This window comes from Clavelina lepadiformis, chromosome 3 (assembly GCF_947623445.1).
Source record: "Clavelina lepadiformis chromosome 3, kaClaLepa1.1, whole genome shotgun sequence".
Lineage (NCBI taxonomy): Eukaryota > Metazoa > Chordata > Ascidiacea > Aplousobranchia > Clavelinidae > Clavelina > Clavelina lepadiformis.
This window is the reverse complement of record NC_135242.1, coordinates 19804615-19829765: the sequence shown is the minus strand read 5'-3', so window position 1 is coordinate 19829765 and position 25151 is coordinate 19804615. Positions and strand designations below refer to the sequence as shown.

The following is a 25151-nucleotide window of genomic DNA, read 5'->3' as shown; positions in this document are numbered from 1 at the left end:
TTAAGTCGCGCCATACCTCGCCCTCCCCCCCAAACCTAAGGCCACCACTATGTCACTATAAGTAAAGCCCCAGTTTATTAGGCTAATGGATAATTCTGGGAAGAAGTGCTATACGGTATAAACTTGTATATAGTTAAATAAAAAAGCAGAATATAGCACTATAGGATGGCGCTCTAGGGTTAACTTTTATTTTTACTTTCTCTACACAAGCTTTCGCGAGCATAAGCTTGCTTCATCAGGTGTACTAAGAGAGATAGAGAGTTTATTTCACCATTTAAAAAACAAAAGGATTTTAACATAATAATAACATAATTGATTGGTGTGGGGCAGAGAAAAGACCTAACAGTCATCTGCCCCAGATTCTATTGCAAAGAAAAGCAATTAAAACAGATAGAAAATTACTGAAACTCAATTAATTAAAACAACACTACAAAACAAAAAAACAGAGACACAACACAGAACCAACAGCAGAACATTTTTCTTTTAACCAAATCAATAACAATATGATGCAAAAGAAATAAACAACCATACATCGATCACCCTATTTACAATTATCCGAACAGCACTTCCCTTATGCAAGTCCACTTCTCAATTGATATGAGAAATGTTTATAAGACTTAATTTTTTTTTATGTTGTTTTGTAGTTTATTGCAAAATTTAGGTCCTCGAAAGGTTTTTTACCTTTTACTGTTTTGGTTCGGGGCAAGAATAAGTTGTTCTGTGTTGATCTAGTGTTATATTTGTGTACTGTTTGGATTTCGCTGAAATAGTCATAAATATTTGGGGAAGAAGATTTGTGTAATAATTATACATGAATTTGCCTGTCTGTAATTGATAGATTTGAGATATATTTAGAATATCATTTGCTCTTTTAAGTGTAGTTAGTTTGGTATATTTGTTACTATCGGTAATTAGTCTTTTTATTTTATTGTGAATTATATTTAATGGTTTGAAAACAGTATTTGATGTAGATCCCCAAGCCAATACACCATATTGTGAAGCACTGTATACTAGACAATAGTATAACATCATGAGAACCTTTTTATTGTTGAATTGTCAAATTTTGTACAAGACACCACAGATTCTTGACAGTTTTATGCAAAGATCTTCAGCATGATAATTCCATTTAAATTGTTCGTCTAGTATTATGCCTAGATACTTAATTTTAATAGCCGTTTCTATTTTCTTTTGCCATTTGCAGATTTTGGGTGCTTTTATCATGCAAAAAGTTTTACGTTAGTTGGTTAGTTTATAATTTAAAGAAAGCTTGTTAGTTTTTAACCAATGATTTACTTTATCAAGTTCGATTGTCCTTTGTTTTTCAAGTTCTGCAATATTTGAATACAAATTGTATAATACTGTATGATCAGCAAATAGTCTTGTTCCAAGGGAAGTGCTGTTGGGAAGATCATTTGTATACAGCAGAAAAACCAGTGCCCCTAATACTGACCATTGTGGCACACGTATTGAGATTTGCCTTTACTCTGATAAATAATCACCACACTCGACATATTGTTGTTTACATGTCAAATATGATTTTATCAATTTGTTAGCTTTGTCACAAATGCCATAACAATTTAATTTCATAAGTACAGTCGAATGCGCTTAATTCGGACACCGGATAACCCGGACAACCGCTTTATTCGGCCAAAATGCTCGGGAACGGAACAAAAGTAAAAATTGAACGTAAAAAACTCCTGTTAATTCGGACAATTCTCCGCTTAATTCGGACACAGGTTCGCAATTCCATCGTTAGGTTATGAACTTATGATACAATAAACAGTACTTCGTTCGTTTTAAGACAAGATTCAATTGCATTATGAGTGATTATGGTGAAACAATGACGATGCATGCAGTAACAATCGACAATGAACTCATATAAGGCCGTGCCAGCTTCATAGTCGCTTTTACTTCGGTACAATTGCGTCCATCTTGTAGGACAAAATTGTACAGAAAAGTTTAGCACAAAAAGTGAAATTGCTCACTAAACGAGTAAACAAGTAAACGAAGACGTTTTATGCGATCAGTGCCATTTACTGCAGTATAGCGCAGCTGCAATTCATTTATTACGCAACAGTACAATATTTCAAATGCATTTTTTGCCTTTATGCATGACCATGAAACGAACAATTGATTTTCCGCTTAATTCGGACAAAGCCGTTTCTCCGCTTAATTCGGCCAAAAGTGAGCGGAACCAAAGTGTCCGAATTAAGCAGAGTCGACTGTAATTGCCTATGAGATACAGTATCAAAAGCTTTCTTAAGGTCAAGAAACAATATACACATATATATATTTATTATTTTCTGTTTGTTGGTTTGCATATTCATTGATATTTGTTACCGCTGATACAGTGGAATGAAACTTTCTAAATCCAAGTTGGTTATGATGTAGAATTTTGTTAATATTAAGAAAGTATTTAAGTCTACTGCATAGAATTTTTTCAATTACTTTATTTGATTGGCTTAAACGACTAATTGGTCGATAGTTATTGGGATCATTTTTGTACACAGGGATCACTTTGGCTATTTTAAGTTCTGGCGGGTAGCTACCAGTGTTTATGGCTTGGTTAAAAGTATGTGCTAGTTGTTCAGAGATTAGATACTTGCTATCTTTTAGTATCTTAGCTGGTATAACATCATATCTTAGCGACTTATTGCTTTTTAGTTGACTTATTTGATACTCAATTTCCCACTTATCTGTTTCATAAATTCCAATTTTTTCGAATAAACAACACACTTTTTAACAAATGAGTACAGTAATGGGTCAAATTCATAAACTGTTTTGTGGCCAATGCTTACAGAATGTTCATTTAGCAAGTTTGAATATTCAATTGGGTCAGTAGTTGTCTCACCGTTTATTTCAATTGAATTTGGTAATATATCATATTTGTTTGACTTCGTTTGTTCAATCATTCGTAAATGATTTTCCAAGTTTTGCTTGTATCGTTGTGAGCTTTCGTAAATTGGTTTTTATAACACTTGGTCTTGGGTAGTTCTTTAAGTTTGGTCAACCTATTTTGATATTTTTTATATGTATTAAAGCGAAGCTGGTTTTTTGTTTTTGTCTATTTATGATACAGTTTATTTTTGTGTTTGATTGAAATAATTATGCCCTTAGCAAGTAATCAATGGTTTTTGTAGTAACTTCGCATGTCTTCCACTGACTGTTTTGTAAGGGAAGCATGGTTTAAAACAGTTTTGTAATTTGTTTAGAAATCCTTCTGCACTGACTAACGTCTTGTTGTCATCGTGTAAATTTTAACAGATGTTAATTAAATCAGTGATAAAGAACTTATCATCAAATTCTTCATGGTTATGCTGGGGGTGTCTATATACCACTCCTATGATAACATTTTTTTATTAAATTTAATTTCAATAAATAGGTTTTCACATCCTAAGATTTCAAACTGCAGGTCACCTCGTAATTGATAGTTCAGACTTTTATGTATATATAATAATCCTACTCCATGGCTACTCCACCGACATTAGAATTTGAGTCCTTACGGGTTAAGAAATAGTCTTTTAATTTTACATTACTAGGTTCTGTTTTTAATATAGTTTCAGATACACATTAAGTTTTGTGGGTTTTTTGATGAAGTTTAGAATTCATGAAGTTTGTCTAAATTTTTGTTTAGACTTCTAACATTAAAATGTACAACACTACACCATTTTTTGTATATATTAGCGTCATTGTATATATCTTCATCAATGCTTAGATAATTTTCTTTTTCGGAGCTATTGGTTGTAAGTGGAGTAATGGAGTCATGGCTGTCACTTTCACCAGCTAGGGGTAAATTTTCATTAATACAGTTAATATTAATTAATATCTTCCACGGCTCAGGTGATATTCCCTGAATGTATCATGGGTTTGCATCGGCCCATTTCTTTTGGTTTCTCACCAAACCAAGCTGCTCAGCAACAATTGTGTGTTTTTAAAGAACTGTCCACATGACAGTTCAACAGTTCAATAATGCAGTTTAATTATTTTGTCTCTGAATAGATTTTTAACTCTTCCTGAGTAAAGCTTTAAATTGAGAACCAATAAAAAATGCCAAATGTTACACCTGAACAACTGATGCAGAAAGCAATGGAAGTGAGAGCAAAAGCTCACTGCCCATACAGTAAATTTCATGTTGGCGCAGCTTTGCTAACTGAGAGTGGGGAAATCTTCACTGGGTGTAATGTTGAAAATGCAAGTTATCCTTGTGGTATCTGTGCTGAGCGAACTGCAATAACCAAGGCTGTATCTGAAGGTCATCAGAAATTCGTAGCTATTGCTGTCATTAGGTAAGGAATTATGTTGTTTGACGGTTATGTGATGCACTTTGAAAAGTATAATTTATATAACACTGTATTGGCTGCCTTAAAGATGCATAAGTATGTCATCATTCTAATACTTGTAACACAAAAATATATACTGTACATATATTTATGTTGTTAGTGTAAACACTGTATTTTGTCTTCAAACAAAACATGATTTAATAAAGAGCTTTGAAAGCCTATATCGGCTCAGTAACCTAGTTGTTTGAACGCTTGCCTCACAAGAAATGTGACTCGTGTTATGTGTTCGATACCCAGAGGCGCTATACCATTTTAATGCCCTTTGGCAAGGCATTACTTCTGTTCAATGGACAGTTCTAAATTCAGGCAATACTACATATGAAAAACAAAATAAACAATGTGTGACAATCGGAACTTTCACAAAGTTTAACTCAGTAACTGGGGCTTGAGTGATGACGAATCATCGGCAGGTTTAAGTCGTGCAAAGACTTTTCTCAGTCCGAGGTTAAACATTATCATACAATACCAAAGCGAAGCTGAGGTACACAGGCCCCTAAATGACACACAAAAGCAGTCACTTTAATGTTGGTGTACGCAAAGAAGTCTCACACGCTGTTATTTTGCCAATTTTACACCGACAGAAATTAAAATAGCTGTGATGTTTCTTTTCGCTAACACTCAGATCAATGTTATTGATGTAATATCAGTTACTATAGCATAAAATTACTATACCAACAAGTAGTGTAATCAATGAAGAAAAACAAAACAGTTTAGACACTTCTGAGAACAAACTAAGTTCGAGCTCAGATCTGTGGTTGTGTAATGAGAATTTTTCCAGAGATCGAAAAATTTGAAAATTTTAGGTACAATAGTTCATATTCTATGAATAAGACTTATCTTTCTGCTGACTGGTATATCTTGTCTAGTTTCTTCTCTTATTTATATCTAGTCTACTTTCTTGTCAGTTTACTGAATTTTTTCAAAACGTTACTTTAAGCAAGTGTTTTGTTTCCCTTCAGTAATTACCCCAGTATAAGAACTAATGCTCTAAAGCAATTTTGTTTGTAAGCTGTTTAATTTTAATATTTTTAGCGATGCAGAAGATGTGGTCACTCCATGTGGAATTTGCAGGCAAACTATGAGAGAGGTAAAGCATTAAAAAAACATTATTTCGTCTCTTCCTAAACAACAAGCAATACCCTTGTAACTAGTTTTATTTTGTTATAGTTGCTGGGCTGTTGTGTTTTTATATTAAGGATCATGTCTAACCTCTACTATGCTTTTCTTGGTGCATGTTTTACCGAAATCATCATAAAAACTCATCAAAATCATCATTTTTTAGAAATATACAGATGTTTACTTTCAAGTTTTTTAGTTTTCAAAGGACTTGAAAGTTTATTGTGCCAAGCGGGATGGAAGCTATGAGACTCACACACTTGCTGAGCTGCTTCCTCACTCCTTTGGGCCAGAAAATTTAAAGTCGTAGGCTATCGAACAGATATGCTCGGAATTATAATTGCCAAATGTATATCTATATAATCCAATAGTCAGTAGCATTAAAAATTTGCTGAAAGCATGGTTAATTTGTAAAATTAAAGTTCCATACTGCATGTTTATATTACTTATTTTGTAAGCATTCCTCACAGTTTAATATAGTCATTGCATACAATGCACCTTATTTAACATCGACACTTCTATGCTTTTTGTTTCAACGTGCTTGTTCGTGCATATATTGTGATCAAGCAAACATGGTAGGCCATCTCTATTGTTCTCATACCCAAGGTTGTGTGTTAGTAGACAGACAAAGTGTTGTTTTTTGTTCTATTTGAATTGTGAAACAATTGTTGATAGTTTGATGTCTAACACATATGACGTCAAAAAAGAGAGTTGTAGTCAGCCAGGTCTATGGCGGTTGCAGCGGCCAAAAGTATTATATCAAGCTTCTGCTATTATGTGCGTTGATATCACAGGCATTACATCATCTACATGGCTTAAATTATTATTAGACATTGTGCTAACTGTGATTTCGACCTAGATTTGCCAGATAATGGTATAAATTAATATGGTTGCTTTATGTTTATAGTGATTATGCAACTTCCGTGGTGAATTTCGGTGAGGTGCAATAATTTTTACAATTTTTACCAATTCAGTATTTTGATAGTTGCTGTGCTAAGTCGTAAATGTGTTTCGATAAAAATGATTATTAAAACGCTTTTTAAAATTGTTGTGTTTTTAATCTAGCACGTTGCTTTTCTTCAACTTCAAAGTCTATGCCATTTACTCATCTAATATGCTGCTGTGCATTTGTACATGAATTTGAACGGCCCATTCAAGCTCTTGATTTTCCTGTTGTAAATTGTAGATTTTGTGAAAATATTATACAATTTAGGATGATATGAAAACTGCAGACTTGAACATGATGAAGCTTTTCGGACAGATTAACTTGAACTTGTGTTTATCTTTATTGGAAGCCTTCCTGCTGTTGATGTTTTCTTGGCTGTTCTTCGATTTATTTACATGTAACTGTACACGTACATTGCGTTCTTTCATAATCAGTATATCATTATGCCATTTATGCGATCATTTGTTGTCATTCTTCACGCAGCCCGACTTGCTGCAAAATAAATTCAAAAAACACTGCATTGAATATGGATCAACAAAGAACTTCAGGATAAAGTTTAATCATATACTGTGGCTACTGGCTGCCGCTTAAGCGCACATGTTGATTCCATCTGAAATAGAATGCATTCTTGACCTTGTATTCAAAACTTCCCAGATTTACATAACACTATAAAAGGTAAGGTGGCGCCTCCATCTCCTTTAGTCTGTCCTAAGACTATGGCGCTCAGCGTGGCGAAAACGTTAAAAGAGTTGTACTGCTTGCATTGTTGAAAACGCTTTCCGTCGCAAAAGAGCAATTTACGGTGGTATTACAATAACCATGTGTTACTACAATAATCTGCGAAGACAAATCGCAGTATATTTTTGTTGCTTTAAAGCAGTGGTTCTCAAACTGGGGTCCGCGAGACAATTTTCTGGGACCGCAAAGCACCTTCCAAAAAAAGGCACTACTTGCCGTCAAGCCAAAAGCTCGAAACCGGTTGAATGTGATTCACGATATTAGGGTTGCGTCGTCCAAAACGGAACCAAACGTAGCCGAACTGGTTGCAAAGAAACAGGTACACCCGTCACAATGATACCATAATAATCAACGTGTTGTTTTGTGTTGATTTTTTAAGGGACCGTGAGACGTTTAAAAAATTGCTAGGAGACCGTTGCGTACTTTCTTTTAAAAAAGTTTGAGAACCACTGCTTTAAAGTAAAGTGAAAACCCGTGCAGCTTTTGAATGTTGTAAATTTATTAAATTCGCTGCTTGTCACGATGAGTGGTATGGAATCATAATGTTTATCTTCAGGCTGAAGAAAATCTTTGCACGATTTAAACCCGGCGATGATTCATCATCGCTCGAACCTCGATGACCGAGCTAGCCGTTGTGCAAGTTCCGGATGATAGACCTACACACATTTTCTATTATTTTATGATTTTTCCTGCTTTATATTGATCGATTGTGAGATTGTTCATCGGGAGCAAGCGTCGTCAATGGGAATTCCAACGGTAGTGCCATATGGTAATGAACACAGGCCGCATTACTGCAAGCCCACGCCCAAACCACTTGGCTACTGAGCCGACTAAAGAAGGTCGAAATGTAGCAAAACATATTTTAGAAACTGTATATTTTCTTATGCTGACATCGGACACGAAAATCGTTTTCAACGTTTTTTAAAACAGTTTCGTCACTTCCCGAAACATTTACAAAAAAAAAACGAGTTCTAAAATCGTGATGCACCTTCTTGAGAAAAGGAAGAAACTTGCCATTACTTCAAGCGATGCATATCTGTGTATTACTTTGCTTGATTGCAAAGTGTTGCAAGCGTTAAATCAGAATAGAAATGAGTGTTTCAGAGGTAAGGTAAAGTAGAATTTTTTGTTCAGCGTAGCCGAGTTGTTACGATGCAGCAAAGTTGAAATCAGTTGTTTTCAGAAGAGTAATGCATAATAATAATAATAAAGTGCAACATTAAAATTTTTTTATTTGCGGTCTGAGTAATATAATTAAACAATTTCTTTTCGTGGTTTTTAGAAAGTGTTTCTTTGTCTATTTTGCAAGTGTAACAGTCATGTCAGTCAGTCCTAAAGAATTGGTAAGCGCCGCAAAACAAGCCAAAGACAAATATGCCACAACCTACTTTAAGATGGGAGCGGCTGTACTGACCAAATGCGGCAAGGTTTTCACCGGATGTTCCATAACTTGCGCGGTGTCTCCGTGTTCAATGTGCGCTGAAAGGGTTGCCATCTTCAAGGCTGTTTCGGAAGGCTACAAGGAGTTTGAAGCGCTGGCTGTTATCGGGTAAATTGATTTCTCCACGGAGAACTATCAATAAACTATTTGTTTCCTGACCAAATTTCTTTTTCAGTGACGATGACACCGTAAAAGTTTCGGTCTGTGGAATGTGTCGTCAAGTTATGAGACAAGTAAGAAGGTTTTATATTTAGTTTATAGAATGATCTGATGAAAACCTGCAGCGTGTCTCGTAATCATTCTTGCCAATGTGCTTATGACTTTTTTCAGTATTCCCTGGATATGAAAGCCTACTGCGCAAATAACAAAGAGGAATTCAACACCCACCAGCTAAATGTCTTGCTTCCTCACGAGTACGGTCCTAACTTATCGTAGTGAAGTTCCTCACAATGTCCGTTTGCTTGATTACTCCACTTCCTATATCCATGAATACTTTTTGACAACTATAAATGAGTTTGTAGACGGACACTTTATTACGCCAATATGTAGCTTATAATTCCTTATTATTACAAAGTTATACCGGTTGATCATTTACCTGGAATAAATGCTGGCTTTAACGTAAATTTATATGTTCAAAATTGCTTTTTACATCAAGATATGAGATGTGAGGGCAGAGACTTGTGATTAAAAGGAATATTTCCATATTAAAAAGAAAGAAAAATCGAAAGATGAAACAGTGTTTAAAAAGTAGGTTAGACCACGTTGCTTATCTTAAAGTCGCTGGTATACTTTAATTTTTAATAGATACGGCGTAATTTGACCAAAAAAATAAGTTAATAATTCTTTTTTACCAGAACATTTTATGGTTGTTTGCAACAGTTGTAATTATATGGAGGTCCAGTTATCTTATAATAACAATTGTAGCTCTTACATTCCGATAAAATTCCCAGAATACGTTTTGAAACAAGACTACTTTTCTATGCTTTGGCTTAAAAATAGCGCAAACAGCAGAATATTAACTTGCTATATCGTATTCTCTGTAAATGATTTACTATGTGACAGGACATATACACTACAGTAGTTATTAACGGTAACCTATACTCTTGAGAACAACTACATACACCAATTTGCCGATGGGTTATTTCCTGCTGGCAATTCCCAGGAAATGTTACACGGATCATCTTACAGAGGTAAATTACTTAACACTTAAACTCTTTACTTTAAACCCAAAGGCGAGCCGGAAGGACAGAAGTGGATTGGCGGTGTTGCAATTATGTGGGCTTGTGGGCTACGTGGACGACCTAGCCTAGACGTATATTAATTAGCTAAAAGTGTTGTAGAAGCAAGACGCGTGTTGTCCACAAGAATATTATACTATAAGTTGCTCAGAGCATGGTGTGTGCTTACAGTGAATATATACAGTCAAACAGGTTACAGATGACGGCGATGTGCGCAAAGTTAGAAGGCAAGCTTTAAACCTATAAGATGTAGCCTATATTGATCCGACCATATATTTAAGTCTGAATCTATATGGGAGATTTATGGTCAACGAAGTTTATGTTTGTGTAACTTGGTCAGCTTCATTGCTCATCGGCTCGGCTAACTTAAACAAACGTAAAATCTATTCTTGAGAAATCTGTGTGCGGATCTGGCCAAAGACAAAAAGGTTTGGAACTTATAATAGTCTGGTTGCATGAAAACAACCTTTCAGTGTTGGGATTCCTATTCCCTATAAGCGTTTACATGAAAACTCTGGGGCAAATTCAAGCTAATGCTTTTCAATATCAATTAGAAGCAAATGTTTAAGCATAATGGTGTTAGAGTTTACAAACATTGAAGAATTGGTGCGTATTGCAAGCCAGGCTAAAGAAAATGCGTATTGCCCGTACAGCAATTTTCGAGTTGGAGCGGCATTAGTAACTGAGAGTGGCGAGATATATACGGGATGCAATGTGGAAAACGCTTGCTATCCGGTGGGCAATTGTGCAGAAAGGACGGCCATCGTTAAAGCCGTTTCAGAAGGTCATAGGTTATTCAAGGCGATTGCAGTAATCACGTGAGTAAGACTATCTCGCAAGGTTTTTGAGTTGGCACAAAGCTACTTGCTGTACAATTAAAATGTTTTATTGTTTTACGGACAAAGCAGCAAAGATAATGCCCTGTGGATTGTGCCGCCAATCGCTGATAGAGGTCGGTGAAAAATGTTTAAGCGTTGCATGTGAGCCTGTACTGCTTCAATTTTGCACCATTTGCTTCAGTAGTCTGTTGGCAGATAAACACTCATGTTTTTTAAATCTCTTGCTAAATGCGTTGTTACTGTTTTGCAGTTTTCGAAAGACCTTGTTGTATACATCGCTAGTGTCGACCTGACGTTCAGGGTAACCACTTTGAGTGAATTGCTTCCGCACGGTTTTACCGCAGAAGATTTGAACTGAAAGAGTAAAGTGCGAGGGAGAGAAGTTATTATTTTTCAACCGTATGAAATTTAAAGAACAAACTTTTGAGTGTGGATGATCCAAATTCTGCCAGTTGCATAGCGAATGTGAATACTAAAGGTTGCTCCTGATACGAGTTCTGTGCTATACTGTATGCGCAATGTGCATTCACCTTTAAATTTTCATTTGAATGTGCTGATATTAGTTTCATAAATATACTTACTGAAAGCCTTATAATTATAATGAAGTGTACGAATCCTCGTATATACAAAATATTCGTTTTTCAGATTGTTTAATATTTGCTGTGCTTGTTTACTAACTTATCTTTTGTCAACCTACAATACTAAAAGTTCTAGATATCTGTTAACAGAAAACATTCCTTAATTGCGTGGTTTAGTTCTCTTTGTTTTTGCTGGTTAGAGACAACCAGGTGCATTTTAGTTTATATGCCGCCAAACCTACTTCGGCCAAAAATTCAGGTTCTTGTCCGTTCTTACAGCGAAGCACAACTAACTTGCAACTACAACCGAGGCAACCAGTAGGCCTACTGGTTTTAAATGCAATAAACTTCATCTGCAAACAAGTATAACTGAATAAGACACTACATAGCAGGTAGCGATATTCATGTTTCAAGTAGCCAGGGAACCTGTAACCAACTTCACCCCGGTCTGACTTATTGACATGTAGTGTGATGTTCAATGCAACAATAATAACTGTCTGACATTGATGCATTAAGACTTTATGCAAAAGTGCGTTTTTGCCGTGAAAACTGCATTTACACAACTGTCCATATACATTGCGTTTCAACAAACATAAACATTAAATAACTTACAGTTCTAAAGAATAGCTTCTCCTATGGAAGCTAAGTTTCTAGTTTTGGCAAATCAGAAGAGTCGCTGTTTTGTTTGTTTCGTTTCAAACAATTTTTTAAGTTTAATATAGAGGTGCATATTAAACTTTCCAAGAAGAGAAAACTTTTTATTGAATGGAAGAAAAGACGATATTAAACGTCTGGACGACTCTAGGGCGCCACCTCCGGGGTAACAAAATAAAAGACGACGCTACGGCCTCTCAACTGTACGCCAAGCATCTGAGTGTTGTATAACATATAATGATGCATGTTTAACTATGCACATTGCATAACCTAAATCATGAATATTTTTACTAAATGTCAGTGACAAATGACCTAATTTTTTTGTGATAAATTGTGAGGAAGTCAATCGGTTTTCGATTAAATATTGCGAATCATTTGGTTCAATTTAGGAAATGAAATCCTTTGAAACCTTGGTATGTAGTTTACAGTTGTCACCGACTGATACGGAACTGTTTGGGTGCAAACATCTACTTGTCAAACAACAGACCGTAGTTAGAATCTAAATTGGCGTTCTTTATTAAATAATATAATCATGTCTGCAAGAAAAGGCGAACTTGACCAAGTTTACCGCAAGCTTACCATAATTTCGACAAACTCTTGTTGCGCCGTTTATTGCTGAGGAAGATGTTTAAGGCGAAGAACATAAAAAACGTTTTCTGGTGTTTTGTAGCTTTCATGAAAAAGCTTTTCCTGATACGATTATAGTTTTTATTGGATTGACTGGAACACAATGTTTACCGCCTACAGCATACTGGACCTTTATCTTTCATCAACACTATATCTTTACTATCGGGCATAAACATTTTAACAAGAAATGTTTGCTCACGTTTGCAAATAGTCACCAATAAGAAAAACATGACGTCAACGACGCAATCTGCGTCATCAACACGTTTATTGAACTGGGATTGTTTTTTTGGTCGCCAAGCGAGCTGGGGAAGTCCCGCACCGGTGACGAATTCCGGCGGTAAAAATGAACCTGAGTAAACTTGAATATACGTGGAATGCACACAATGCATTATGGGAGAAACGTGGAGCGGTTTTTCATTGATCTACGCGATTTTTCTCGTAAATAAAGACGGTGATACTGGTCGCAGAAAATATTTATGGTCAAATCACAGGTATTATATACAATGTGGAACAATATTTATGATCGCGTATAGAAAAACCACACTAAGGAGCGAAGGCAAAATCAAAGAGCAACTAGTAAAATGAATACGACACGAGTGGCTAGTACTGTAGTACACGATCTTAGTTTTAAATCAAAAAAATTTCATTTAAGTCGAAAAGTAAGAAGTGGCTTGTCATTAAAAAGCTTTCTTCTTATTCCGAACTACGGTTTCGGTTGCACACAATATAATACTTGCCGTTTTCAATGTCATGGACCGGGACACCAAGTACTCTCGAACTTTTGAAACAGCTCATATAGTTTTGAATGTACACATATATGAACAGCTGATGTAAAAATGTAGAGCATAGAAAAAACAATCAAAAGTTCTAGAAACTATTTCTCTCATAATTCATCGGAACGATCAAGAAGTAATTTGAAAATGTTTCACAATTCAATAAATGGACCGTTTCATTATATCTTTTACAAAACCAACAAAAAATCAACCAATGCTGATCGCTACACACATTAATTACAGTACGTGCACAAACATATAAATAATTCGATTAGTCTGACGGAGATTTTCCGGAAAAATCTGTATTGTAAATGGATTTCATATGAACATCGGCCAGTGTATAGCACAATTTTCACGCCGCAGGTTTTCAAAAAGTTATAACCTAACAACAAGTTTTTCCTAATTTTTGTGTTGCTTTTCATCATTCGTATAATTTGGTTTTCTCGCTTTGACCCACTTGCGACAAAACGATGCACTCTACTAGAAAGTGGTGCAAATAAGCAATACAGTGATTTTTCAAGGTGAAGATTACAAGAGTAAGGCACGCTTTTTCTTTGAAGAAGATTGCTCTAAAATCAATGCAAAGTTTGATAAAATTTGCTCCAATTATGTAAAAACAAAGCGGATAAGCTAAGATATTACTCTTACTACCCTTTAAATGAAGAACTAGGGGTTGTTTAAAATCGTATGGAACTTTGAAGGCAGTCATTAACGGATTCCATTACCCAAAAATGCGTTTAAAACCTTATAAAAGTACAAGAATGAAGTTTGAAATAGAATTGCCATCACGTTTGTGACTGGTCCAAAAACTTTGGCAGTCTGATACGCAAGGAAACAAGGATTGAAGAGTTAAGTGCAAAGGGAAAAAAGAAATCCGGGCACAAACGACCAACACGGGTTGTATAATTTACAAATCAAAATTTGTCACAATGAATAAGAAAATTTTCAAAGTTTCCGCAAAAAAGTAGAGAAACGTAACAATTTGAGACAAAAAATCAAACGGCAAACCTTTTGATAAGCAATAGAAACTAGCAAACGAAGCAACCCTTCACAGTTAAGAAAGTTGACACCACAAAATTTCAGCACCGCATTGAAGTAGTAAACAACTAAAACGCAATGAAACCCCCTAAAAGTGCAATCAACTACTGACTTTAAAGACTTAATCCACAAACGCGGGGCACCGGAACTTGGTTTGAGACCTCGCAGTAGAGCATGCTAACGCATAGTCCACACATAGCAAGTTTGTGAAAAAGCTAACATATGGCGTCCCAGTCAAATGTATCGTCTATTTCCTCGGGCTCTTGAGGCTGCTGGTGCTGGGCAGGGTTGTATCTGTAAGCAACAGCAGCGTTTTGTAAGCCGGACTGAGATCGGGGTCACCAATGCTATGGACGTAACAGAAAAGAAAGCATACCTCGGAGGTGGCATCATGTGCACTTGGCCTTGTCTCACTTGCTGTTCGTTGAGAGATGCACATTGCGATGTTCCTACAACAACCAGGAAATTTTTATTACATTTCGACTAATTTCGTTCACTTTTTTAAGACGTTTTGAGTGCTGCTGTATTTCTCTATTTCGTATAGCTGGGAAACCAGGGCGCATGTAAGGACCTTGTTAGCACTTAGCTTTCAAACGGCATTTGAAGCTTTAGAAAGCTGAATTTGAACTAGCAAGGTGCAAAAAAGATGGCGGTTCTCTTGTATTAATCGTTTAACAAAGCTTGATAAGAATTGTTCATGCAGGGAAAACAAAGCAGGGTGAATCGAAAATTAATGAAAATATGACTGTAACCAACCGTTAATTTGAAATATCACAAATTTAGTTACAGCTTACTTGTGGTGCCGGATATTATACTTTGGATGAAGGGCATTTTGAAGAAAAAAACTTGATTAAATTTGTCGAATTGGTTACAATCGTGGCAATACAATGTTTTGCATCACCGATACTTACAGTCATAATAAAAACCGCAATTAGCTTGCAAATACCAAAGACATTTTTTAGTCTTTCTGCCGTTTGAGAAACTAATTAAATAAAAATTTCGGAAAACCTGATGATCAGATAGTTTTCACAACCACACAATTAAGTTAAAGATGAAGCAGCCTTTGGCAACGAAAAAAATTGCGACAACATTAGGTTGGTGTGGCAAATTAAACATCGTGGGACACCCTTCCACTTCACCATGAGCATGCAGCTTACTTACTAACCATTAGATGACCGATGACGGTTAGTCTGATGGAATTGTTGGTTAGCAGTGGTAACGGGATGGTTCAAGTTAAGTGATGGTAAACTAACACGATATGGTAGACCAGATAAAGTTGGCTGCCCTGAAGGGATGTGACATATTGAAGATATAATTACAGGAAGTTTTCATGATACAGCATTCCACAACAAAACATGACCGCAGCTTCAAGAATTCGTGACAAAACGATGCTGATTTATGTTTAAAATAAAGTCTTTAAAATACATGAACGTCTGGAAATTTTGTTTAGTTAACCATACTAACCATGTGAAGAATGGTTTGAGTGGAGTGAATGGTGCGATAAGCTATGAGACTGGTTCGAAAAGCAGCCAGTCTGCTTGAAAAAGCTATTCAAACTTCCACACAAATCAACCATAGACTGTTGGTCTAAAACCCAGTCTTTTTGTTCAGCCATTTGCATGTTTTGCACCAAATCTGAAAACATAACCAAAATTTAATAAAATCACCTAAGAACATTCACCAACACAAACAAGTTTTAGTTTTAGAGAGTTTTACAAAAATAGCTAAGTGACCACCAAAACAATACCTTGGTATTGTGAGAAATCCACTTCTGACCAGTTGTAACTTTGCGCCATCCTGCAGCTCTGCCGAAGTGACTCCACGTTGTTGGACCAGTCAAAGTTGAGGCCTATTCATGCAAAGTACAATAAGACAACAACATACAAAGTTATTTTAAGAATAATTCCTGTATGGCCACAATAAGGTCTTTAAGCATTCCAGGTAAGTTTAAAAAATACATTGTAGGCAAATTGGTCAAGTTATGAAGAAAGAAAAGAGCAGTGAAAAGCTAATTACCTGATGCACTTGCACTGGCGGATGCTTTGTTTATTTCGTTGAGGGTGGCAGTGTTTCCCATGTGGTTTGCGTTACGATGAGACAACCGAGTGTTGTGTGGGTCTGGTACTTGCAGATAATTGTTTTGTGTGTGGTTCATAGATCCCGTATGTCCCATATTGGGGTATTGGTTATATGAATTTGTGGATGATGTGGAGCTGAAGACGTTAGTTAACATTCTGTTATTTGTTTCTTTATTTCCTTAAAATGGACTCTCAACAGACACTACGATAAACAATTTATATATTTTGCATGAGTAGCAGTGAAAAGATGATTCAAATATCATCTTTTCATTTTCACACATTAGATTCAAGCAATGCTGGGTAGAAAACTTACTGTGAAAAGTTTTGTATTGAAGCACTGGACTCAGAACGTCCAATATCACTTCCATTTGCAGTAGGCGAAAAAGCACATGAGCTGTTTCGCGAATTGTTCATTAAACTTCGAGAATCTGGGGTGGAGCTGTCATCTGACAGGTAAAACAAAGTCACAGTATCAGCAAAAACAATTTGCAAGGCCTGAAGGTGTAGGCAGCAAATGATAAGGTTGAATAAAGTTGAGCTACATCAGTAATTTGGTTGCAATTCCACATGTAAATTCTATATGGGATGGTCAGAGAATTCCGAGATTACCTTGTGCAAGACTTGGCTGGAAAACACTTCTATATATGCTTCGAAAAGAAGCTCCTAAATCTTCTAGACCATCAAGACTGGTTGAAAAACTTTGATTTTCATTCGCAGAGCTCTGTAAAATTATTTGAAAAGTTTTTAGTAACAGTTTTTGCATGTATTCAAAAAGTCTTTTAGTGTTCATTGGGTAAAGTGGTTTCAATACTTGAAACAACCACCAGTTATAGCATGTCATATTCATAGCATGGTTGGCGAAAAATGAATGGAAAATTTCAACTTACATGATCATGTGAAACACTCGATACATGGGAGTGATTGAGCGGTGTTGATGACAGGCAAGGTACTGGGCCTTGATGTTGAGGAGAACCCTGAACAATATAAGTTATCACGTCAGACAACACGATTTTCTCTCTTCAATTCTTGGAACTTGTAAGGAGTCTTGCTGTAGTGGTTCCGATAAATGTTATTTGCTTCAGTGATGTGCTACTTACTATGGTGGTGTAATCTTGCATGCCACGTATGATATGTAGTGGGATGGACCCATTGCCCGGGGATCCTTGAAATGATGCATTGTCGTCATAAATCAACTAAAAAAAACAAACATTTTTGCGTAATTTACATTTGAAGGATATTATTGATTCTACGTGTCAGTGGTGTTCAACTTGGTTGTGGCAATCACTGGAATGCTAGCATTTATTCTGAGGCAAAATGAAAAGTGGTTGAAAGTTAGCTTGCAAAAAATATTAGCACTATTTATACTGCCGTCTGCACACTAATTGAAATAGACGACTTTTTAACATTTTTGCCAATTGCAAAACATTCACTTTTTTACTAAGCATATAAGGTTAACTATGACAGTTTCTGATAAAATCAGGTTTAACAAATTGTCATACAGTATTTTAAGTTACTTATACTTGTATAGCCATTACACGTACACAACTTTATCACATACGTCAAACTCAGAATTTTTCAAAGAGGTCGTTTGGTCACTAGGTTGCTGAAGAGAGGATTTGCAAAACACAAAAAAGTCAAAAATCATTCCTCTATGTATTTTCTTGGCAGAGTTTGAATTATTCCAGATCATATTCACTGTCAAAACCGCTAATATGGCAAAAAATTATCTGAAAGCACTGACAGTATAAAAGTGATGTTAAAACCATAACGAAATCAAATCATTATACAGACACATTATCGTTCTAAAAAGAAAAACCTTCAGCAACCTGAAATTGTTATTGACACTAATATTGAGAAGACACAGAAGTTTTATTAGTTCTTTGGTAAGTAAACATGTATTAGCGTTGAACTATGTATGAAGACTTGTCAATGAAATGTAAGAAATTTACTGATAGGAATATAATGTTTAAGGTACACACATTTTAGAATAACCCATTTCACGAAGATCACATCCAGTACAACCACCTTACTATGAGAAAAAATTAGAAATATTCGGACCTCAGACCAATGTTATAAATACCATCACTGTACCTCAAACACACAGCGATAAACTATACCATACATGCACATCAGTACTCAACAGTATAGTGGTTACTGTCTTAACAGTTACATTGCATTAGCCGTTAAAAGCGATCAGTAAGCAACAATGCAAAATGCTAAGTTCTAAATCAAGTAATTTTTAATAGCCTAAGATTTTTCCATTTTAGCTGATGCAAAGTTTGGTGCAAAAATCTATATGTCACGTAAGCATTTAATTATAGAAATGAATAAATCTACTAGATATATCAGGCTTCAATTGTAATTAAGTAGTTTGTAATGGCAAAAATATAACGTTTGCAATGTATACAGTCCAAAATTATTATTATTATTTCTCTTGAGGGCAAAATTAAAGTCAAAATGTTAGATATTCTAATTTAAGTCCAAGCCAAAACACCACATTCTACACAAGCACTTGACTGTAGTCATCAGAATGACTCCCAAGACTCAATTAGCAGCTAATGGAAGTGGTCTTAACATTTCGAGTGCCAATCAGGTATTATGTAGCAAATTTACCAGAAATGGAAATTTGAAGTCCTTCTAGTGCCTACCAAATAGCAAACTTAATTTCATTAGCGACTCTCTCACTGATTACGAATCAAACTCAAGGAGAGGGTATATAAATTGGATACGTAGTTGGTTGGACCTGTTTTTATTAATAGAGTTTATTTTTGGTGGATTTGTAATATTCAAATACTCTGCATTATCACCTGTTTCTTTGCTACTTCAATGATCGAATCAAGCAACCGAATGACGTAACTACAAAAGGATTTGTGTTGTAGTAGAGCGAATTCGGTTGGAGTCTGTTGACGTCACTTTGCATTATGACGCACTAAACAGCAAATACCTCTCATGACGTACTGAATGATATACATGGGCTCAAAAGTGTGGAATGAGGGCAGTTAATGACCACCAAATTACTATAAAACTGTTGTTTTACAACCATTATTAAAGACCATTCCGTGAACTTTCCATACAAATAGGAATTGCATGTTAAGTGTGGGGTTTTCTAGGCAACTTATTTTAATTGAAATATCAAAGGAGTTGATTGGGCAAAGGGAAACTACCACAGTTGCGGGGTTACTTTGAAGCCACTGATTATACAATGTAGAGCAGTTATTAAAAATAATAGACTTTATGCATTGCATAATTAACTGCCCAAATTATGGAATATTGTATAAGAATGCTTCGACAAAAATCAATAAATTGAAAACTCATTTTTGACTGATCTTACAGCAGATATATATACTTTGATTATATCTGCTGTAATATGGTTGTAAAGGAAGTCAATAACCATGAGTCACTACTGAATTTAACAAGAAACTGACTTCAGAATTGATGAAAACAAATCGGTGATATACACATTTCTAAGACAAGAAATTACGATTTGTGTATTGAACAAACATGGGGAATTACATGAATGGATGACACAATTTAACACGATGAACAAACACAATGTCAAATTACCATCAGCAAGCTACTGTCATTGAAAGTAATTTCATTGGGTAAACAGTAAGCTGGGGAACTGGGATCCTGAATTTGATATAAGAAGATATGACTTTACAATTATGTGACTTTTGCATTGAACTACAGTTTGTCTTGTAATAATTTTTTAGTGTTAAAATGACATTTTCTTTGAACCTCATTGAGGAAATGGTGTGTCTTTTGAGATTGTCAGGTTTTTGTTAAGGTCACCAAAAAGTTAAAAGCTCCAAAATAAACATCGCTCACATCAAATAAAACTTTACAAATTATGACAAGTGGCATAAGAGTTACACACAAAAGACGGGACATTTAAGAAGGCAGATCTGTGTACGTGTACGGCATTGCTTAACACACCCAACCATTCACTTAGTATAGCAATGTTCAATTGGCACCGAACAATGCCATACAGAACCTTTCTCAACACATATTCTATACCTTTAGAAAACACATAAGCAACCGACCATGACAGATACAATCATTTTTGGGGTTGGACTAAGTACTACGGTAAGCTTCTGTGTCAAATGCAGAGCGCAAGAAATGGAAGCTGAGTCTGATGTTACAATATGCATCAGCATTGAAATAGTGAGAAACTGCATTCTACAACTCGACAAAAACGGCAAATATGCTGACATGAGAATAGAAGGTTGTTTGTAACTTCTTCAGGGCCCATTCAAACAGTTCTCATGCAAGCTGCACATATGCTACCGATCCACTCTTTACTTAGAGAGTGTTCTTCAAGCAATACAAGTGGTACTTGCATATTTTTGTCATGGAATAGCTACAGTATGTTGCGTCGTTACATTACGATTAGTCACAAAAGGTAATATGCTGATGAACAGCAGTTGCGTTTTACTACTGAAGATTCTCATAAGCTTCAGGAACAAACATTAACAACAAAAATAGGTAAAACATGACAAACAACATCAATAAAAAGGCATTTACCTCATCCGATCGTCGTTTCCTTTTCAAACCTCTTGGAATGGGTTCGTCAGGTGGACTGGAGTCAATTGCCCAATATGATCCCTAAAATTGAATATTTCTTTTATCGAGAGGCAAAGCTGCTAATGCGATTTAATTACTGGATAAAACATGCAGCTGAAGTTTGGTCTTACCACCAACAACAACAGATGCTCATAACGGAAATCTGTTAATCTAATAGGAAGTTGTCCAAACCAATTAAATTTTACCATATATGCAAGAATAACAGGTATTGGTCTGATGTTGGTCTAAGGTGGGAAATGATTGTGGTGTTAGACAGTTAATTGCTGGTTAACGCTTTAGAGCAAACAAATCCACTCCATTATTGGTACCACTTGAATTGGTGTGCACACAGTTAAAGGTGGGGTAGAATACAGATCAAGTAAAGATATTGCACTGACTGCAATACTTGGTATAATTTCTATGTATATCGTAAAAATTTATTTAACTTTTTTAACTTTAATTTCCCTTAAAAGTAATGGCAATTCTTACCGATATATAGCCTATATTTTACTGTATGTAGCTGCAAAGTACTCATTTAAAAATAGCACGGCCTGAACAGGCCACAGAGTCTTTGCCACATACCACGATCAACACTGTATTTGTGTAAACTATGCGTACTTTAAAATAACAACAATTTGACGGCTACTTACAAAAACATAAAAAGCAATGGTAACTCTAGAAAGTCCTGCTTGTTTAAGGATCCAAGCCGTAACACCCAACCCACAATAGGCATATAATAGGTCCCATAAACCTCCTTTACAACTAATCACCCATATCAAGGACTACTCGAGACAAAATTGTTGAAGTAAGATTGCATATTTTCACACACCTATTTCATGAAAAGGGGCCCTTAAAATATCACCTATCTTTATTTAGCAATGATCAGGTATTATCGGGTCAGCTATGCTCTACCATCCATGAATTAATGGCACCAAAATATACATAAAACTAAAAACTCGAGACATATTACACCAAATACGAAAATAGAAATATTTATATGTTTTGGTCTTTCTCAGTGAGCAACTAAGCATGGAATACTGGTAACACAAGTAACATTATACCTTGCCAGGATCGTCTTTTGACCGTGCCACCTTCATAAAACATTTGTTTAGCGACAGATTATGACGAATGGAATTCTGAAATATACATATTCTAAATCAGTCACAAGTTAATCTATACATACGCCATATCAACATTCAAATTTATCGACTGAAAATATAAATGTTTGAACTTTTGAAGTTTAGTACAAAATGAAGCCAATTTTTCTACACAATAGTGCTCATACACTAATAAAATAATGCCTCCGCAACAAGTTAACAATTATTGCTTGCCACATTTAACGTGTGCATATACAATTACATGCGCACTTCCACTCAAGCATCTGACTTATAACAACTACAAAATGTAACAATAAACTAAATTTCAGTATGATACGCAAGAAATTTGACACAATTTATATGCCCTACAAAACAACAATATTTGCACACTTCATTTTTTCAAAGAGTTTAATATCTTTAGAAGCCAAACTTGGCATTAAGACAACAAATCAGTAAAAGATAAAACAATTAAAAAATTCTTTCACAACCTTCCATCCACTGCCTGCATCTTTATAATAAGGAAAGTTTTCACATATCCAGGCATAAATCTCACTCAAGGTCATCTTCTTTTTTCCAGATGATTTAATGGCAAAGGTTATAAGATTTGCATAACTAAAAGAAAAATTTTGGTAGCATTATGAACAAGTATGTTATAGTAACAAATGGTGCCCAGTTTTGATTTAATACTTTTTGTGAACCAAGGTTTTGCAAACCCATGCGGGTGAGCTTTGTCAGGGCAGATTACAATAAGAGAACATTCTCTTGGGTTTCACATGGGTTTGTGAAATGTTGGTTCATTAAAGAATTAATTACCAGCTGAGCACTTTTTGTTATTGAAATTATGCCTGGCGGCAAACATAGTATAAGTATGATATAAGTTAAACACTCTCTTTAAATAATCTCTGAATTAACTTTTAAGACACAAGTTAGCATTAAAACATTAAAATACCAACTTGCAAAAATAGAATTATAACATAAACATTTAAAAAAAATTCTAAACAGAACCTGAATGGTACAGTCAAACCACATGTAACAATGATATAAAATATGTCTATATTATACAATGCAAAACCAAGTTGAGATGCCACATAACTAAACAGCATCATAACTATATAAAACATACAGAAACTTAAAAGATGGTACATAAACAAAGAGAGATTAACTGTAAAAATATACCTATATGGAGGCTTGCCATCTTTTGGACTGTCTCCACTTTCACTGTCATCGGTTGACTTTCGGCCATCCTTTGTATCTCTTTCTGTCTTTCCATCGGCAGTCATTGAACGAACATTGAGCCTACAAATTGTTTATAAATGAGATTTCTGCTAGATTTTTGCAGTTAAGGGTGATGTTGTAACAAAGTTAGTTAAATGTATGAAAAACAAATGAAATGCTACAAATGCACGTACATTGTCGATATCTATTTAATGTTTTGAATCCTAGTTCTATTACATTACACTATGTTTCATATTTGAATTGTTAATTTCTGAAGCTCATTAATATTTAGTAGCATGAGTACAGACGGTTACAGTAGAAAATCAGAAGAAAAATACAAAAGTTCAACCAATGTAAGTAAATTTAGTGCACAGGGCTATACCCTACTGCTAGAACAAACACTAGTGCTGAGAAATTAGCAACTATTTCATTTTTAGACAATTGAAGAACTACTGCAAATAAATATTGTAAATAATTAAATATAATACAGTAAAATCCTCTTAATTATGACCATGGATAATCTGACCACCTGATTTATTGGACCATTTTGGTACGGTCCCCAATTTTGCCATACAAAATTCTCTGTTTACTATAACCAGCCTTTAAATATTATGACCACTTCTTTCATTTTTTTTATCAATTTTTTGTGTCAATTATGCAACTTGACAGTGGCAATTGTGCCACATGTATTCTTAGCAACAGAAACAATTTATTGTGCAAGTACCATATGAAAAAGCTTCTTCACCTTAATTTCACCGATTACAAGACTTTTTTGCCGTTTGAAAAATTGTCTCAACAATGAATATTGTTATTAACTTACCGAGTTAACCAGTCCATCGAAGTCAAACTTCTTTCTAAATCTGAACGCTTCTTTTTACTTTCTGGTTCCCGCATAGCGTTGTTCATGTTATGAATAGTCGTCATGCAAGCTGTCATTGGCAATGGAGTGATATTCTTGAGATGCGAAAAATAAGCAGTGCACCAGCTGATGAATATTAGTTTCTTTATATTAGTTCCTTTAGAACTAAGTTAAAATATAAGTTTCTTCAATGCACAACAACAGTTTTTTCTTCACCTAAATTACATAATCATACAACTTCTAATTTGGAGTCTAGTTCCTTTAAACAAATATAACATGACATATTTATCTATGAGGAAGGCTGTAAGGAGCAAACTCGTTTATGAGCAAATATTACTATCTCAGTTTTACTCTAGGCTATTTCATATTGCTTTTCATCATCTTCTCATATCTATAATTTATTCTGCAGAAAGTAGTTTAAAAATATTTGCTGATTAAAATCCTTTCCACTCAAAAGTATCACGGTAATAACGAGATAAATCAATTTTCTTTAAAAAATGATTTTAAACACAATACAGAATGTACATGCTTGCTTGTACATGACTACAACTTCACTTGCAAACACAGTATGGTATAGCAAGTGAACTAATCTTTTCATACCTTCTTGAACTTATAGGCTATAGTTAGAAAGCAAGAATATGAAATATAAGGCCTAATATTGAACCAAGTTTTACCTATTGAACTACCCTATACGTCCAAATAAAAAAAATCATTTCTAAGACAGCACCCCATAAAATTACTTCCATACTCGGCTACACCACAAGTTACCTGCAGTTTTCTGATCTAATATCAGTTCAGTCATTGCATATCTCTCTGGTATTTACAGTTGAGCTCTTTTACCTTTGACCCCACTGGTGTGACGTAGCGTATATTTAAAGCAAATGTGTCCATCAAAAATATTGTTACAAATGATAGAAGTCCATCAAAAAATTTAAATTGCTGGCGAGTGAAGATACAATGTTTTATGGATATCAGTAATTTATTTATATCCAAATCTTTTCATTTTTTCAG

The 25151-nt window shown here is 35.1% G+C and overlaps 4 protein-coding genes across 6 annotated transcripts; 3 read left to right on the top strand and 1 right to left on the bottom strand.

Annotated features, from left to right (window-relative positions):
* The first annotated feature begins 3970 nt into the window (after nt 1-3970).
* Nucleotides 3971-6920, top strand: LOC143450200 (cytidine deaminase-like). Its single transcript, XM_076950647.1, has 3 exons — nt 3971-4286; nt 5373-5427; nt 5656-6920. Exons 1-3 carry the CDS (start codon nt 4048-4050, stop codon nt 5764-5766), a joined length of 405 nt encoding a protein of 134 aa, XP_076806762.1. The 5' UTR covers nt 3971-4047; the 3' UTR covers nt 5767-6920.
* Nucleotides 6921-8404: 1484 nt separating this feature from the next.
* LOC143449470 (cytidine deaminase-like) lies at nt 8405-9208 on the top strand. The gene is made up of 3 exons (XM_076949686.1): nt 8405-8689; nt 8757-8814; nt 8912-9208. Exons 1-3 carry the CDS (start codon nt 8460-8462, stop codon nt 9014-9016), a joined length of 393 nt encoding a protein of 130 aa, XP_076805801.1. The 5' UTR covers nt 8405-8459; the 3' UTR covers nt 9017-9208.
* Nucleotides 9209-10263: 1055 nt separating this feature from the next.
* LOC143449407 (cytidine deaminase-like) lies at nt 10264-11400 on the top strand. 2 transcript variants are annotated; one of them, XM_076949598.1, is made up of 3 exons: nt 10264-10634; nt 10714-10771; nt 10909-11400. In XM_076949598.1, the coding sequence occupies exons 1-3, from the start codon at nt 10393-10395 to the stop codon at nt 11014-11016; spliced, it is 408 nt and encodes a 135-aa protein (XP_076805713.1). In that variant the 5' UTR covers nt 10264-10392; the 3' UTR covers nt 11017-11400. The 2 variants fall into 2 exon arrangements, with proteins under 2 accessions (XP_076805713.1, XP_076805712.1); XM_076949597.1 differs by having other exon boundaries at nt 10267-10638; nt 10718-10771.
* Nucleotides 11401-12972: 1572 nt separating this feature from the next.
* LOC143449791 (forkhead box protein J3-like) lies at nt 12973-24396 on the bottom strand. Of its 2 annotated transcripts, XM_076950120.1 has the most exons (15): nt 24102-24396; nt 23243-23362; nt 22555-22678; nt 22031-22105; nt 20931-21011; nt 17504-17599; nt 17294-17380; nt 17016-17127; nt 16720-16852; nt 16345-16541; nt 16076-16177; nt 15793-15963; nt 15494-15613; nt 14705-14777; nt 12973-14622 (listed from the first exon to the last, which is right to left on the bottom strand). In XM_076950120.1, exons 1-15 carry the CDS (start codon nt 24215-24217, stop codon nt 14544-14546), a joined length of 1686 nt encoding a protein of 561 aa, XP_076806235.1. In that variant the 5' UTR covers nt 24218-24396; the 3' UTR covers nt 12973-14543. The 2 variants fall into 2 exon arrangements, with proteins under 2 accessions (XP_076806235.1, XP_076806236.1); XM_076950121.1 differs by lacking the exon at nt 15494-15613.
* Between the last annotated feature and the right edge of the window lie 755 nt (nt 24397-25151).